General features: G+C 38.9%; 1 protein-coding gene across 3 annotated transcripts in view; it reads right to left on the bottom strand.

The window, feature by feature from the left end:
- TBC1D1 (TBC1 domain family member 1) overlaps positions 1 to 17747 on the bottom strand; it is a 246463-nt gene that overhangs the window by 112605 nt on the left and 116111 nt on the right. For all 3 annotated transcript variants that reach the window (XM_077136587.1, XM_077136588.1, XM_077136590.1), the window contains 5 exons: positions 12771 to 13289; positions 9250 to 9339; positions 7207 to 7311; positions 5491 to 5623; positions 516 to 607 (listed from right to left, as the gene is read on the bottom strand). In XM_077136587.1, the coding sequence (XP_076992702.1) occupies positions 516 to 607; positions 5491 to 5623; positions 7207 to 7311; positions 9250 to 9339; positions 12771 to 13289 (939 nt within the window). The remainder of the gene's footprint in view (positions 1 to 515; positions 608 to 5490; positions 5624 to 7206; positions 7312 to 9249; positions 9340 to 12770; positions 13290 to 17747) is intronic.

Here is a 17747-nt window from a genome sequence, read left to right as displayed (position 1 = left end):
TTTACATAGATGTAAGTGATAAAATGACCTAAATTTAGGGGTGGGGTGGGGAGGAGCAATTATGCTGTATTTCATGTACAATGTTCACATACAAAACACTATCTCCTTCTACTCTTAACATAGGACTGACTAAACTGAAACAGGAGTGGGAAGGGGCTGGCAGAGGTTTCCCACCAAGCAGATGAGCATATGTGGAAAAGTCTCCTGGGTCCCAGATCAAGGTTCTTTACACTGGATAACCTCCTTTCCTTCTTTATAAAATATTTCTTTCAAACTTGTAAATGAGAGGCTTCCATATTTTAGTCACTTTAACCATGAAAGATAAGGCCTTATCTCAATCTACAATTCTGACCTGGCTCCTCTACAGGGACTGTGAAAGTCTGCACTAAGAGGAACTCAACTCCATTTCCTTGGGGTTGTGACACACCAGTTTGCTGATTTTTTTACAGATAATTTCTCACAGGTAAGCTGCTTGCCTTTTCTTTTCTTCTAGAAATTGAAAAGCCGTACCATACCTGAACCTCCTCAAAAATTGTTGCTTGCTCCAGATTACTTAATGTTGTCAGGTGTTTCTGGAGTTCTAGTTTGGTTTTGGAAGTATTCATTCCTATCAAGAGAAAAGAAGAGGAACATGAAAAAGCTTGATGAAAATATCAGGAGGCAGAATTAACGCCTTCCACGTGCTGTTCCTATACAGTCTTATCCACACGACTCCTTGGCATTACACTGCATCTCAAGCTGCTTCAGGCTTCCGCAGTCTAATGGAAAATCTAATCAATGATGATGATACTAACATTTTTTAACTGAGCTCTTACATGCAAGGCACTACATTGCGCATTAGGCCCACATCATTTCATTTAATTCTCAAAGCAACCTTTTGCAATGACCTCTATCATCCACATTTTACAGTGAGGGAAACTGAGGGCCCAGAGCTCACATAACTTCAAAAGTCCACCAACTTAGACACTGACTTCCAGTTTATGCGGTTCCAAACTACTTTTCTTCACCCCCACACTATATTACACCACCTCACGCAATGCTCCTCTGAAAATGATAAATTCTCTAACGTCTATGAGAACATGACAACTTCTTGTTACAGAAAAATGTAACTACCACTGTGAAAGGTGACCGACATTTTTCTCTTACACGTTATGCTTCCCTCACAGAACACTGATTAATTTGGCTAATGATTTTCCTTGTCCCTTTAACACAACAAAGGGTTTATAAAAAATCAAAGTCATTATGTAAGAATTTATTGCCTATTAGAATAATTTGCATCTTTAAGGCAACTATGATGCAGAGTGCTCTGTTTCTTCTTGTCCAGAGAGAGATGTTATACAAGATGAAAACACACAGAATGAAAGGATTTGCTGACCCACCCAACTGTCCATGAAACTACTGTGAGTTACTTTTATTCCACAGGCAGCCCGATTCTGATCTGCCTGCTGCTCCCTTCTCCTTGCCCCAGAAGCTGAGCTGTCGTCTTGGTGGAGCATGACGAAGTATCTGAGCTGGACAGCAGTGTCCAATATGCTAATACAAGTAAGACTGACCAGCAAGGTGGCCACAAGGGAGAAGGGGGACACCTGCCGAGATCAGAGGAGCAGGGGCTCTCACACGGGAGCCAGTGACTTGTTTGCAGAAGTTTGCTCAAGTCCAGAGAAGCAACAGGTCTTGTCACAGCTGGGGAAGCCAATGGAGAGCAGCTTGCCCCAGAGCCAATGGTCCACCCTGTCAGTGAGCCAGAGGTGGCCTCGGCACCCGCCTAATAGTAACGCCTAGGAGGAGGCTGCTGCCCAAGAGACCTCCTTAAAAACAATAATCAGCATTTCCTAAGCAACTGTTATGCCACTTTGCACAAAAATTGTGTGCGTGCGTGTATAATTTTTTTCATTTATTTCCCATTAATAGAACGAATACTCACACTGCAAGTATTTTACATTTTAACCTTACATATTTGCATATTTCTTAGTTATTCAAACATCTGCCAATGGGACAACTTCTGTGTAAATGCTGATGATTTCATATTATCTTTTTTTAATGCAATATTATTAAGATAAATTCACATACCATATAATTATCCAAAGTACACATTTGCACAGCAATTTATATGCAATATCTCATTTAATCCTCAAGACAATCCTCTGAAGGGACTACTGTTTTTAGTAACCCAATGTATAGATGAAGAAACTGAGGCACAACAAAGTCACGCATTTTGCCCATGGCCACGAGCTATGTAAGGGACAGAGTTAGAATCTGAGCCTGGGTCTGTCTGCCTTTTAGGGGCCAAACCCTGAGCCTCTCAACCACCATGCTTTACCAGGGAGTCAAGTCAGCTGACACACACAAGGGTGACATTCAAAATAAATGTTAACTCAGAGGTGGGTTAAAATGCAGAAAGTGCAGATGGGTTGTTGTCAGAATGCAACTCAGTTACTGTTCTGGAAAGCTGTCAGGTCATACACACAAGGCTTCTCTATCTTAAGTACTTAAATGTTGAATCAAAGAGTGTTTAAGTGTAAAAATAAAACACTCGGTAATCATCAAGTAAAAATTCCCCCCATTATGGTGGATGACTCTGTCACAGTCTAAGTACCATACTTTAGTAATATTACATTGTTCTATAAAATATTCACATGGCGGGGGGGGGGGGGGGCAGGGAACCCAAACCCTAGGAAGAGTTAGTCTAATTATACACTTTTAACAATCTTGGGTGAAATCATGAAATAAGACTGTCCTCCATACTGAGCAATGCCATCGTGGCTTTCAGGATGCTTCAGTTTGTTAGGTCCTTCTTGCCCCGTCTCAGAAGAGATACGTACCACCCACGTCTGCACATCTCCCCCTCACTGCTGGTTTATCCAGAGCCTTCCATGTGGCATCCAACTTCAGGCACTCAGCAGGCGGTTTCCGTAGCAAGGTCCCATGCAGAAGACACCCACCCAGAGGGCCCCACGTGATGCCAAAGGGCTTGTGGGGAAAAGGAGTCAAAGAGCAAAGCAGAAAAAGATAACCAGACCTAAGGGAATTCTCAAACTCAAAACCTTCCCACTCAGCACTGACAGCGAGGCCACTTCACACTGATGGGTGCCGAAACAGGCTCTTTCTAGAGGTGGCGCCGATGAACAGCTTTGCTTTGCCAGAGGAAAATGGACTCTGAGAGCAAAGGAAACCTCAGTTTAACATTTTTTTAAAAATATCAGTAGAAATATAATTTATCCTAATAATTCCCCAAATGTTACCCTATACTTTAAGGTAAGTAAAATGCCAAATGACAACTATTCCTTAGAACCAGCCATGGTATATAATTCAAACACACAATCAAGCAGCGCTGCACCTTTCACATGCGAACATCAGTGCACTTTAGAGTGCAGAAAGTGACTAGCATAATCACTGTGTGCTACGTATTTATTTTATAGATTCCAAGGCATAATTTGACTATATCACTGGTTACAAAAACAACCTGTAAATTTTTCTTCTTGTGGCCATGTCACTGGTCCTCTCCAGTTTAGGGAGTTCTTGGACAGACCACAATTTCCTGTTACAACTGCTCCTATGGGAATATACAAGTTTTAATAAAGCACTTTATTATACTTATTAGAAATACAGTATAGCCAAAAGCAAGGGTTGCCTCTAAAACAGTTCAATAAACTATTAGCCTCTCCTCCAAGAATGCCTCTAACCACATGCCACCTATACTTTTAGAAATACTTCCCATCACGGAGGCAAAACACACTCTCACCTGACTTCCCCTGGTGCTGCTATTTAATGGATGCTTCTAAATTAGTGTAGCTTATTGCCTTGGTTGGATTTCATACGGTAAAAAAGATGCATTCAATGATTAATTCCAAAGCTGCAGAGAAAATCCCTACCCTGACTAATTTTCTGAAAACTAAACCAAACGAGAGAACTATTTATCAAGCGGAACTCTGGAAGCATTCTAGTTCCTGCAGATCCTGATCTGTTTTATATCATCAAAGCCAAAGTCACTGTTGGCTTAATAAGCTCCCAAGGGACATTTCTGTCACTGGTGACCTTATCTTGACAATTGCCAGGGAGAGGGCCAGTGATCGCCTCGGCTGGGATCAATTTCTAGTAACTGGTTCCCAGCTACATTTTGTATAATGTCAGCAAATAACAACAACTAGGAAAATGAACTCAAAAGAATCAATCATTCTGATTCACTTTAAAGAGCAATGCAATGTCAGCAACTGAACCCTCTTAAATCTTAAACTGATGACTGTCAATTTATCATGCTTAAAAAGGAAAATCAGATTTAAATGGCAATATTGTTTTCTTTACATAATTATAGTTTATAGTAAGTATTCTAGATACATGGAAAATTATCAAATATTTGTTTTCTGTTCACAAAAACATGAGTTGTTTAAATGATGTGACTCCCACCAAAACCATTTAAAAAAAAAAAGTCTTAGAGATCCTCCCATATGTGGAACAAGATGCAACACCAAGAAAAAGAGGCACAAATCTTTTCATTCCCTGGATTCCCTCTGATGAGCATCACTGCCTACTTTCACCCTGATCTTTGTTTTGTCTTTTCTCATCACCGCATCCCTGAAGTCACAGAGATTTCTCTCCCCCTGCCTGAGGCAAATTCTTTCACTTTCATGGGTCTGGCCCCTTGGGCCGTGGGCTTGCCCAAACCTCTCCAGTTCTAAAAGAGTCAGCAGGAGTCCTCCCCAGCACAGCCTTCACTTGGAAACACAAAGGTTCAGTGGCAAATAATAGTTAGAGCTTTACCAAAGGGAGCTGAATCCTGGGTTCACCACAGGCTAGTTCAGCCCTAGAGGTCTCTAATTCTCAGTTCACTTCCCCATAAAATGTGTTTAAAAAAAAAGAGTCTCTTTTCCTTCCAGAAATGTTGTGAAGATTAAATGGACAGTACATGTTAAATAAAGTACTTAAAGTGCCTAGAAGCTTTTAAGGATTCAATAGATATTAGCTGCAAATAACAACATTTTATTATGGTTTATTCCTAAACCAAATTTCCAGACACCATCATCAACACTCTCAGTCACCACTTCTTTTATTCCTTTCCCTTTGCTCAACTGCAACTTTTCTTTTTCACCCTCCACGCCATTAAAACTGATCTGGCACATTAGGTTTCTCAATTAGAAGGTCATGGGAAATCCTTCATTCTTACTCTTCTATATCTCCCTGCAGAGGCCAATGTGGGTGACCATTCTCACAACCACGATAAAGGCTATGCCAACTGGTTCTATAACTTGTTTCCCTAACTCCTTCTCAACCCTCAGAGTATGAGGAAAGGGGTTTGGATTTTTATCTTTGTATCCCCAGCACCTAGCACAATGCCAGATGTACAGAAGACATCCACTGCATCCTATAGGATCCTGTAGCTAATAGGCTATGCAGCCTATGCTATGCAGAACCTTTCAACGAACGCCTTTCCTCTAGGGTTTCTCATGACCTTTAACTCCCAATGTTCCAAAGGTGGAAAGGTTCACGACTCACCCTCTATCCTTTCACAGAGCTTGTGCAGACACTGTACGGGACAGCCCTCGCACAGCTGGGCTGGCGCTTTAGAAGTCTGCTGCACGGCTGCTACTGTGAAGGCCTGTTTCAGGGTCATCATAATTTCATCAACCTAATCAAAGAGAAGAGAAACTATAGCCAGCAAAAAGATTTCAAATTAGTTAGGCTAAAAAAAAATTTTAAAACTAGCTGGGCTGACAGCAATCTTGCTTTTAGGTATATACGCCAGAGAACTAAAAGCAGACTCCAACAGTTGTCAGCACACCTGAGTATACAGTGGCATTATTCACAACAGCCAAAAACTGGAAGCTATACCAAGTGTCCATTAGCAGATGAATGCACAAACAAAAGGTGGAGTATACATGCAATGGAATATTACTCAGCTGTAAAAGGAAGCCCCGATGCATGGCACTGCATGGATGAACTCTGAAGACATCATGTTGAGTGACATAAGATAGACACAAAGGGACAGATACTGCATGATTCAACTTTTATGAAATAGCTAGAATATGTAAATGTATTAAGACAGAAAACAAAATACGAGTGGGAGTTAACACAAAATGGGTGTATGGTTTCTGTATGGGAAAGTTCTGATAACAGATGGTGGCAAAGGTAGTACATCTAGTGATTAATTTATGTGATTATCCCACTGAATGGTATCCTTCGGAGTGGCTGAAATGGGAAAGTTCATGTTATATATGTTTCCACAATGAAAAAGAGGCACTATAGAGAGAATCACAATCAAATGCAATACATGACCCTGAACTTGATCTAATAACGGAGGAGAAAAAGCCCAAAAGGACATTATTGGGACATATGGAAAAATGGGGATAAATATTGAAAGTTTCATATCAAGGTTAAATTCCGTGAATTTGGTAACTATATGTAAGGTTGATTACAGAAGTGAATATTCCTGTTCTTAGATGTGCCCACGGAGGTATCATGTGTTCAAGGAGAACAATTTATAGATTGTATAAATTGTGTAAGATTGTATAAGTTCTACTCTTAATGCTCAGAAAATCGATTGATGGACAGATGGAGAGGAGGGAGGGATGGGATGGATGGATGGATGGATGGTACAGACAGAACGACACAGCAAATGCAGCAGAATGTTAAAACTGGTGGATGGGTGTCAGGGGGGCGAGGACACAGGTAGCGTTGGAGTTCTCTGAATGGGCTTTATATTACTTTTGCAACTCTCCTACAAGTTTGAAATTATTTTTAAAGTGAGCTGGGCTGAGATTTAAGAACTCTGTGGAAAGAATTAAGATTTTAGGATTTTTCTGAATTATTAATCATAGGTTGACAGATGATAGCCATAATAACTGCCAGGAATGAAGTCTGAGAAATTCTACCTGGATGCTCAAATCTTACAAAGGAGACCAAGTAAAAAATTAAAAATACAAATTAAATTGAGTGAATAGTCAAATTCCTCTGATCAAAGGTACCAGATGACCTTTTAAAATGCTAGACCAGAGGCATGAAAGTAGGCAGGTTCTCCAGAAATAATGAAAACTGGCACCCAAAAATGTCTCAAATGTATACTAACTAGTTATTAAACAGTCATGAATCAATGATTGAAGCTGGACAGTAACATGTAAATGGGGCTATACAGTTTTGCTTAGGAAAAAAAAGGGTCCGTGAGTTAGAAATTCCTTGTAAACAAGAGACAAGGACTGATTAATCCTTTCTTACCAGAGCTTCATTTGCGCACTGAAACACGTAACAGACGAAATGAAAGCCTCCGCCTCCCGAAGACTCTCGGCAGATAAACCCAAAATGGTCCACATGTCTAATGCCCTGTTGAAGGCAAGGGAAAAGGAGAATGGAATGCTGAGTTGTGTCCACAAGAGACATTATGTCCAGAAATGGAACTTAAGATTTTTAAAGAGCAGTAAAAATGTACCCGTCCCAAATATTTCAAAGTAAAAAGCAACTGAGAGCATCTCTCAAATATAATAAAGAGTAACATCATTCTCAGAAATGCTACTTTGATAACACTGTAGTATTCTTTCATCAATTGATAACAAAATTATTATACCAAAGCTAAGTGTCAATAATGGGAGTGGGGCAGGGGGGATTTAAGAAACACAGGGATTTTTTTTTTCCTGGAGCAATGAGAATGTTCTTAATCGTCATTTCAGTACTAAAAGGAAGGGAAAAAAATCTGACACAGGAAAGTCAGAACTTTTATCAGGTATTGAAGAATTAAAACTTGGACATTCAAAGGCAGAACCAGAGATTAATGAAGAAACACAACCATACACACATGCACACACACAAAGGCACACAAATGCATTGTATGCATGTGCACACACTCACACATACACCCAAACTTAAAAGTTTAAAAAAAATTTAACATTTGTACTCTTAAAATAAATGGTAAATACTAAAGTAAACCTGTATAAAGAACAAGTCAAAGATGATACACATGCAGAGTAGGAGAGGTTTTAAATACGAGATATTACATCCAAGTCTCCTCCATAGTTTTCTAGGAGCTTTTTGCAGTAAATATTACTATGTAAACCTGGTTACCTGGTTTGAAATCATTACCTAACAGAGGCACCCTGACAGAGGTAAAACATTTTATCTCAGTGCCGTCTAAAAACACCAGCAAGCAGATATATGAGCCCTGAGAGCCTGAAGTTCAGGTAATCATATAAACTTGCAAACCGCACTGCACCCTTTAGGAAATAAAGCTATTATGTGGAAAAAGCAAACATTTAACATTAATATTTAAATTAGAAATAGCAGTAAATCAAGAAAAAGTTCACTCCACAAACTTGCTCTCTGGCCAAATATTTTCAAATAAATGAGCAACCACTGGCTGGCATCTCAGTCAATGTTTCCACCAGGAAATTAAGGATATGCTAGAGGTTACTATCTGGAGGAATATGAATTAGAAAATTGGTACTCTTTGTAAATGCCTCCCTATTTGATCTGTGAAGAAGGAACATTCTTATCTTCACATTTTGCAGAAGAAAATTTTCCTTTTGAATACTTAAGTAGATCATGTCAAAAATTAGCAAAACAGATTTTCATTATACCTTATTAATTACAGAAATGGGAAGTCAGAATTCGAAAAAAAAAAAAAATCCAAACATAACTTTTAGTGACCTCATATCTGGTAGGAAGGCCCTGAGTAAAAGTTGGGTGGCTCATCATAACTGATACATTCCTCCAAAGTCTCTTTACAAAATAACAACTTGAAGATTATCAAGAAAAATTTTCAAGCAGACACTCTATTCTCAATAAAATGTTTTCTAAGATAAGTACTGTGTGTTATATTTTAAGGGAGAAAAAAATAATGATTGGTACCAAAAAGAGCTATGAATTTCTATAAAGCAGAAATAAATTTCTATGTAAAAGAGAGGGGTAAAAAAATAAAAAAGAGAGAGAGATATGTGTGCATACATGTAAATATATAACACACATATACACTATACATGGAAATCATGACTGTGAAACATTACTGCCAATAATTGCAAAAAAGAAAAAAGAGATGTAAATTTGATTTCTCCAGTACATCACTGGTGCTGACAGCAAAATTAATTTCAAATTATATTTATAATTTACCTTAATAGAGCAAGGCAAAGGAAAAAGTAATTCAAGGCCATAAATCAAATACTTAGAAAACGTACATGTTATAACCTTTAGTACTCTGTTGTATTACAGATATTTTTAAACAATCATTTAAAAATTCAATTGCAATTGAACCAATAACCCATTTCAATTTACCTGAGAGCAAAAGGATATCTCCTTAAAATTTTTCTCAAATGCTACTTTTTTGGTGTCAGGACTGATGAGGTAAACTTCAGACTGGCCAATCTTAAAAAAAAACAAAAAACAAAAAGAGAAACTAGCTTTTCAGGAAAATTGAATTCAAATTTAATATACAACATTCTCATTTTAAAATTGATAAAATGAAGAATAAAAGGGCAGGCTCCCTGCCAAATTCTGACTATATCATTGAAGTATATCACTTCCAAGGTTATTACGTATCCTAAAGATTTCACAGGCTATAACACAGGATAACTATTAGCACACGCACTTCTATATGTTTGCAGTCTTCTTTGAGGCTGAAGGACAAAACAGCACAAAAGGAGCAAAAAAGTTTTAGATCCAACATGCCCTTAATAAGGAAAATGAGGTTTCAATCATAAGTGAATCCTTCAGAAAACTGAAGCTTCCCTTTCAAGACTTTTTCAATGCTTATTTTTTTACTGAAAAGTCTTTTAAAATTATTGTTAAAATAATGAACCAGTTGTTGAGTACATACTTGGTGTTAGGTATTTATAGACATTATTCACCTGATCTTTTAAAGCGCATTAGCATAGATTAACATAGTCTCCTGGACTTCCATTATCATGACAGATACCCATAAGTAGAGTATTGCGTTGTAATGCCAGATCAATTAATAAACTGTGCGAGCTACTCAGCCACCTCCCCTGCCTCCACGCCTCCAGACAGGTAGGCTTCTCGTGTTTGTTTTTCCACTGCTTTAGTTTCTCCTCAGGATCAAGAAGTCAGGGGTCACATCCTAACGCTGTCACTGTAACTCACAGTTCCTTTCCCTCCTCTAGACTCTTTTTACTTTGACGTGGAGCAGTGATGAGCTAGCCAGGTCTGTCAGAAACTGTGGCATGAGTCAGGGGTAACTAGACTCTGAATGTGGGGCCCGAGAAATGTGCATTCTACCTGGGGTGTGGACTTTGCACCGATAATTGTTTTTCCTCACTTAATGTTTCTGAACTGTATGCCAAACAGTTGACACTGACAGGGAGATGACCTATTACCCTTATCCTTCCATGGAGACCAAGTATGATTTATAAAAACAAATTCATTTTTATTATGCAACCTCATTCTGAGTTAGACTAGGCCATGTGTCTCTCTAGAGTAAGAACCAACTAGCTCAATACACAGAAAAGATGCAAATGCGAGTAAACAATGACTGAATCTCTACTTTGGGTAAATAAGGGTCTTCATCTATACAATGAAGATAATCCTTACCTATTTTTAAAAAGAACCTTAGAAAATCTTACAGCTGAGATTCTCTAAAGTGTAATTATTTGGTTGTGGCTGGGTATAAACAGCAAATCAGAATTTAAAGTTGGGCGGGACTGAGATCCTTCTTCTTTCCTATCAGATTCAATCAGTCAGTGAGTCCCATCAACTTGATCTCTTGAGCATGTGTCAAATCTGTCCACGTCTCTCCAGGCCTCTGCTTTTTATTTCAAGTGACCACCCTCTCTCACAGGGACTATTGCAATGGCCTCGTACTTCTCCCCAACCTACCTCTGCCTTCCTCAAAGTACATATTTATCCAGAAGCCAAGGACATTTAATATCAATCCGTGTTTTAAACCCTTCAATAACTGAACATTGCTTTTAGGATAAAACCAAAATCCTAAACATGACACAAAAGTTCATGGCTAATGAAGCCCTTGCCTCCCTCACTAGGCCATCCTCTACCCACCTTCCCTCCTGCCCTTGCTGCAGGCACCTGGCCTTCTTTCTCATTCAACAAGTACCTACTGAGCACCTGCAAATATGCTAGGCTGGGTTCTAAGCATTAGTGATGAGGACAGTGAACAGACATATAAAAACCCAGGCCCTCTTGGAGCTTACCTTCTTGGGAGTATATAGGACATAAGATATTTTACTCATTTGATTTGTAATTATGTCAGATGGAGAGACATGCTATGGACAAAAATAAAGCAAAGAAATAGAGTAGGATGGGAGGTTGCTATTAGCCTCACTGATAAGGTTATTTCTCTTTGTCAAGCACATAATGCAGCAGAGATCTGAAGGAAGTGAAGAACCAAGATTCATGAAAATCTGGAAGGAAGCATACCAGCCAAAGGAAATAGCAAGTGCAAAGATACTGGGATATGTCCCAATGGTACCATGCTCCATTTCTCTCATAGGGGCTTCTCACCTGCTGCTTTCTGCACCTAGGTTACACAAGGACCCAACCCTCTGTTGAGTGAAAATCACTTCCTTAACAAAGCCTCCCCTATTCCCTAGATGGTCTCACGGCATCCTCTGCTTCTCCTTTGAAGCACTGATCACAACTGTAATTAGATAAATTACTTGTGCAACCAGTTGTCTGACGTCTGTCTCCCTTACTGAGATCTAAATCCCATGTGGGCAGAGACCACGTCTGACTTGTTATTTCTAGCCTACCGCATAGGACCTTTACACAGCAGTCACTAAGTGCGTGCTAGACCAATGTACCAAGCAGCTTTCCCAATGACACCTGAAGAATTTTTTTTTAACATAGCTCACAGATCAAAACACAGGCCCAACTGCCAATGTACGCTAGGCCAGCAATGGAGAGGGGAAGAAATAAATCAGCCCTCTTGGCCCTCTGACACGCCGTCTTGACTTGAAGCCACACAGCATTAACCTCAGGGGCCTACTCCCTCACTCCACGACCATCTCGTTGTGCTGAGTTGGGCACAAAAACGAGACATTACATTGAAGGTCATTTTGCTCTCTATAGAATGTCAGTTGGCTTTAAGCCAAAAAAGCAGCAGAGAAGGGGCCAGGCACAGCTAGTTCCTTACACAGTCAGAAGCCAGTTGAATTCTGGGTCAGCTCTGAGTTCCATGAGCTCAGACCCAGGGGCTCCCAGAGGAGCCTCAGATCAGCCCAGAACTCAGGATCCCCAACTCCCAGGGGGCTCCTCTGTCCACTCCTTTTCTGACATTTGGCTCACCGTGAGTTAACCCAATTTTTTTCAAGAAAAAAGTGGGTAAGCAGTTGTCTAAACAAGTATTTATGTTGCGGTATAAACTTGAAATACCATGTTAACTGCAAGCCCAAGTATCCTGATTCACAATGGGTAAAGGTTTTTAAAATTAATGAAAACAGTAAAGAGAACATTTTCCAATTAAAAGATTTTGCTGAAAAATATTACTTGAACTAAACATACATTTTAAAAAGTACTTTCTTTTTTTTGGCCTTCTTCATGTGCTTTAACCATGCTTTCCACATGGAAACAGTGTCTTTACAATCAGGGAAGGAAAAACAAGATGTAAATTACACAATGATATAACATGCATTCTTTTTGGTTCCCCCTGATGATTTTAAAGGCTTATGACTGAAATAAGGATTTTATCCTGAGAAAAGAATTATTCAACATAAAAACATACGGATTAGCACAAAACTGTGAAATGCAATTTGGTAAGCATCTTCACTCAATAAAGCATATTTTCATCTGAACGTGTATCTGAAACTGGCTCAATATTATTTTACCGTGAAGAGCATAGTTCGATTTTCCTCGATATCAGTCGGCTGCACAATATTGTGTCCGCTAATAAGGTGGTTCTCAATGTCATTTTCATCAAAGGAGCTGAATAAACTACTAGTTCTAAGGATCCCATCGTGAAATTCCTTCTTAAAGGCCAGCGAGCGAAGTCCAGGCTGGGAGAAGGATTTCCGCATGGGCCTCCGGGCCTGCTCCTCACTGCCCACTGTCTGGAACACAGATCGGAATTTATCCGTTAAGGAAAATCCTCCCACAGTATTTGCGGTTTCCGAACTCTGGGAGAGCAAGTCAAATTCTGATTTCCTGCTGCAACTGATGTGATTGAACTTCTCGATGCATTCATCTATCAGTGCTGGCGGGGCCTTCCTGTGAGCTACCGTCACTCGGCCACAGAAGAGCACCTCGAACTTCTTGGCGAACGTGTCGTCAAACTCAGACGGGCAATGGAGCTCCTCCTGGCGGGCAATCTTCCCCGCTTGTCGAATGGAGGTGATGATCTCAGGCACCTACCAGGAAAGCATAGCATTAGTTGGAGCAGGCAGTGGGTGATGTCCCCACAAGGCACAACCATGGAGTGAGTACATAAAGATCAAGTGCCATGCTCTCTCATGTACTCGACTATATTCCAACACGTAGTGGAGGAAGGAGTCTAGGGAGCCCTGGGACTGTGGCTGTCCTCCCCAGGGCAGAGAAGAGAAAGGAAACACACTGTTAAGCATCTGTTTCATGCCAGGAGTTTACATACCCACCATACCCTGCAAGGTCAAGTAACTAGCTCAAAGACACACAGCTCAGTGGTGGCAGGCATGGGCTTCAAACCCAAGTTGGTCCCTCTCCAAAGCCAAAGGTCCTCTCTGGGGAAGACATCACCTCCCAAAGCCATTCATCTCCAATGTGGCTCACCGAAACATTATGCAATCATTTAGATGCCATCAAAGTGTACCTTAGAAAATCTACAATAAATGATGAGATGAGGATGACAAGCAAATACTACAAAGGAAATTTTCTTATAAAATAAATATTCGTGTTACAACATCATTATTTCCTTCAATGACATTTGACAGTTTATTACTGAGCCCTCTATTTCATGATAGTTGAATAGTATGATTATAAAACTAGTGGATTTTAATTAAGGACTAAGGAAGCCATTATGAGTTTAATTATCGTAGTAATGTGCTTTGGCTTCTCAAATGGAGGCTACAAAGACCTTGGATTCTAATGTAAAAGCATCTGCTATGGTGCCATCCCTGCTCCTACATCCTTTCATCATTAGCTTCAGACAAAAGCCTTCAAAGAAGAAGCTGTCATAAAGATTAATCCACAACTGCAATTAATAAATATCTGTGCAATAGTATAGATGATGTACAGCCACATACTAAATTTAATATTCATGGCCAGGGAAAACAAGACAGGCATGAATTGAATCTTCAAAAGGAATGCCCTACCTAATTTTTATTACAACCTAAAACCAAAGCTAATTTTTCTCTTTCTTCTTGGTAAAAAAAATTCAACTTGAGGTCCAATATGCAAAGGCTTTTAAACAATGTTATGGAAGAGGCTTTTTAACATTAGATTGAAAAAAAATTGAATTTGACTCTTCAATTCAAGTCAAAGATCAATCTATACCATAAAGGGAGGTGATTCTACTAGAATTTTAAAGTATGCTTTTATTCTGTAATCCCTTAAGCTCCAACTATTCAGAATTTTTTTCTCTCTGATTTCATATCAAGTACAACTTAAAAACAATCTCTGTAGAGATCATGACATATCCTTATTGTATTTTATTGTACAAAGAGTCAAAGTATCTTTAGGGATACTTAACATTTTAAAAATTGATTAATGAAGCAAAGTAAGACCTAAATAATACTAAATAAGCCAAAATTTCAGCCTAACAAGTGTCTATCTACAATGAGAATTTGCTAGTGATGCAGCTCACACCAACACTGCAAAATAATTATGCACTATGTGGTAGCCTAAACATTGTTAATCAATGCAAAAAGAAGACAGGTCAGAGAGAAGAAAGAATAAGAATTCTAGGTTCCATTCCTTTACCAATGATTCATCAAAGACCTTGAGAAAACAGACTTTATTTCGCTCTGGGGGAACAAAAATGCCTATAAGAGTTTTTAGTTGAAAGCTATTTCTGGGAGGTAAAGAATAATGATTTTTTTTTCAAAGAAAATTAACCAATTTATATAAGTAAAGAGCCATGCCACTTTTCTGAGCAAATGTGTGAGATCGTTTTCTCAGGAGTTACGTGAATCTTTCCAATTATTAACTTACTGCCTGAACAAGAAAAATTCAAAGGTTATTCAGTCCTTCGAGCCTTGTTAAGATGGCTGACATTTTTATATGCTATGTCTTCCACTGAACATGAAGTCAGTAAAAGTGTATTTCATTACGTATCAAAGAGGGCAGAAAAAGTGTGAAGTCACATGAATTTATAGTGGCTCAATAGTAAATGACACAAGCAAATATAAGACACAAAATGGGGCACATGATTGTCCCCTCACTTCACAGAGTCCGAAGAAGCTCGAGTACCTCATACCCAGGGCAGGGTTGAGGCTGTTGTTTTTCCAACCACCAATCTCTTCTATATTTTAATCAGAACAGAAAAGAGGCATGCTTTAGTAAAAGACCAACGTCTCCTCTACTTGCTCTGGTGAGGCTTATTATTCTACTGTAATTTAGATCAAGGGTTATCATGTTTAGAGTAAGGTGTGTCTCACCATTCAGAAGCACTAAGAAGTTGTGTAAAATGGATATAAAGGAAAGAACTGGATGTTTTTGTTTTTTTTAAAGGCACCAGGATCCTAACCAGGAGAAAAGAACCATTTCAGGATATCTGAAGGCAAATGGCATGTTGCCAAATATAGCTTCATCAATAAGTGGCAAATAGTTAAAAATTATTTAATACTGCTGTCAGTTTTTCAAGTGTGTGAGATGAAATTAAAAGTGGGCTCCATCTGTATGTGAGTTTGTAAAACTTTATTGATAAGTTTAGTTCCCTTTACTAGAACTGGCCTCGAGTAGCATTTTCTGAGGAAAAAATGAAGGTGTAATATCCACTTGTAATGAAATCCTGAATTCTGCTTGGCTTTCTTTCCCCATTCTTTACAACTCTGTCAGGATCCATAAGGAAAAACTGGGTCATCTTCTTCAGTTTATTTCTAAGCGTTTTTCTAGGTATCTACTAGATGCCAGGAACTTGGGGTTCAGAAATGTGAGATGAAAGCAAGTTCCCCCTGGCCAGGGAAGGAGGAACACAAGGAAGGGCCAGTTAGAATCATTTGCAGTAATCAAGATGGGGTATGCTGGAGTCGGAACTAAGAGCCAAGCACAGAAAATCGAAAGAAAGGCTGAATAAATGATTCGGGAAGACAGAATCCAGAGGACTTGGCGATTCCCTGGATGGGGGAATTGAGGGCACTGGAAGATCACACGATGACACCGAGAATACTGGCTTAAGGCTTCTGTGTAGATGGCTGTGCCATTAGCCCAAACAGAGAAATGAGAAGTAGGAACAAAATGGGGAAGATGGCTCAATGAATTCTGCTTTCATAGGTGTTGAGTAATAAAGACTAGAATGAAACTGACAGCAAAGGCATTTATTGGGGAGTTGGATATATGGGCCTGGGATTCAAGAAGGGAGATGTAGGTTGGGGCATCAACAGCTTACATGCAGGAGGTGAAGGGAGCCTTGGGAACTGATTACCCAGGGAAAGTGGGAAAAGGGAAAGTGAAGGAAGAGGGTAAAGGCAGGACCCCAGGATGTACACATTTCCGATACAAAGAAACTGACTACTATCAGGCAGGGAAGTAGGAAAGAATCAAGGAAGAGCTGAGATCACATAAGCCAGGGAAGGGAGACCCTATTTTCAAGAAAGTAAGAGAAGGCAGCTGATATTAAGTTGAGGGCTAATATACTTTCCATGGATTTTTAGCTTCTATAGATATGTAAAAACTTAATCAGAAGTAAATAAAAGGGGGTGAACGCCAACCTTAACCCCCCAAAATAACTTAACATAAAAATTTAGTAAGATGAAATTTAGACAATAAGAACATATACTTCAAGTTATGATATTTACTGCAAATACATAGATGCTTTAGGGCAAATTCAGTGAGGCCAGTGGATTTTATTCCCATTGATATGATCTGGGTACTTTTAATAAAAATCTTTTTTTAGTTTAGTCATGGCAATACCTACGTCACTTCTCTTTGCTGATAAACAGATAAAGTAAATCAAAACTAACTACAGCAAAAACAAGAATCTGAAAGATATTTTATGGCGATAAGGTCAACAAGAGTTTGGGTTTGGTTTTATTTCCTTTTACACTGGGAAGCATAACAAAAACATTAGATAATTTAAAATAATCACTAATAATCAAGACACAGACTGTTTGGACATATAAAAATTTACTAAACTTTTCTTCTGTTTACCTTTTTGAGTTCATACTAAAACTCAATTTAGAAAGTAAACCTGTATTTTGTTTAGACCTGAAACAAGTTTCTCTGGAATTCACATACTAAGAAATACAGAGTGTAGTATGAAGTTTGTGGCGCAGGTTTAAATGAATTTGCATTATACAGGTAGCAGGAAAATGATACTCCAAGAGAATTAGACATATTCGATTTACTAATAAAGTCCTTATTTATACATTTGGGTCCACTTTCTTTCTAAGGATTTATGGATTTTAAAGGATTATGAACTCAGTGCAAGCGTAATTTTATTCACAAGAACTAAGGAAAGAGCCCCTGAAACATTATATTTAGGATGAAAAGTCATTTTACTTAACACTTTTTTCTGCCAGCTAGGAACAAATATATAAGTGGATTGAAGAAGGCTGCCATGTGAATTTAAATTCTAGCATTTTTTCCTGGTATATAACATTAAACACTCTACAGCTGGAAAATTAAAAGATATATTGTGCTTTGTTCCTTGGGTGAATTGTTTTCTCAATGCA

The sequence above is a fragment of the Tamandua tetradactyla genome, chromosome 19, assembly GCF_023851605.1.
Source record: "Tamandua tetradactyla isolate mTamTet1 chromosome 19, mTamTet1.pri, whole genome shotgun sequence".
NCBI classification, from domain to species: domain Eukaryota; kingdom Metazoa; phylum Chordata; class Mammalia; order Pilosa; family Myrmecophagidae; genus Tamandua; species Tamandua tetradactyla.
This window is presented reverse-complemented; position numbering and strand designations above follow the sequence as displayed.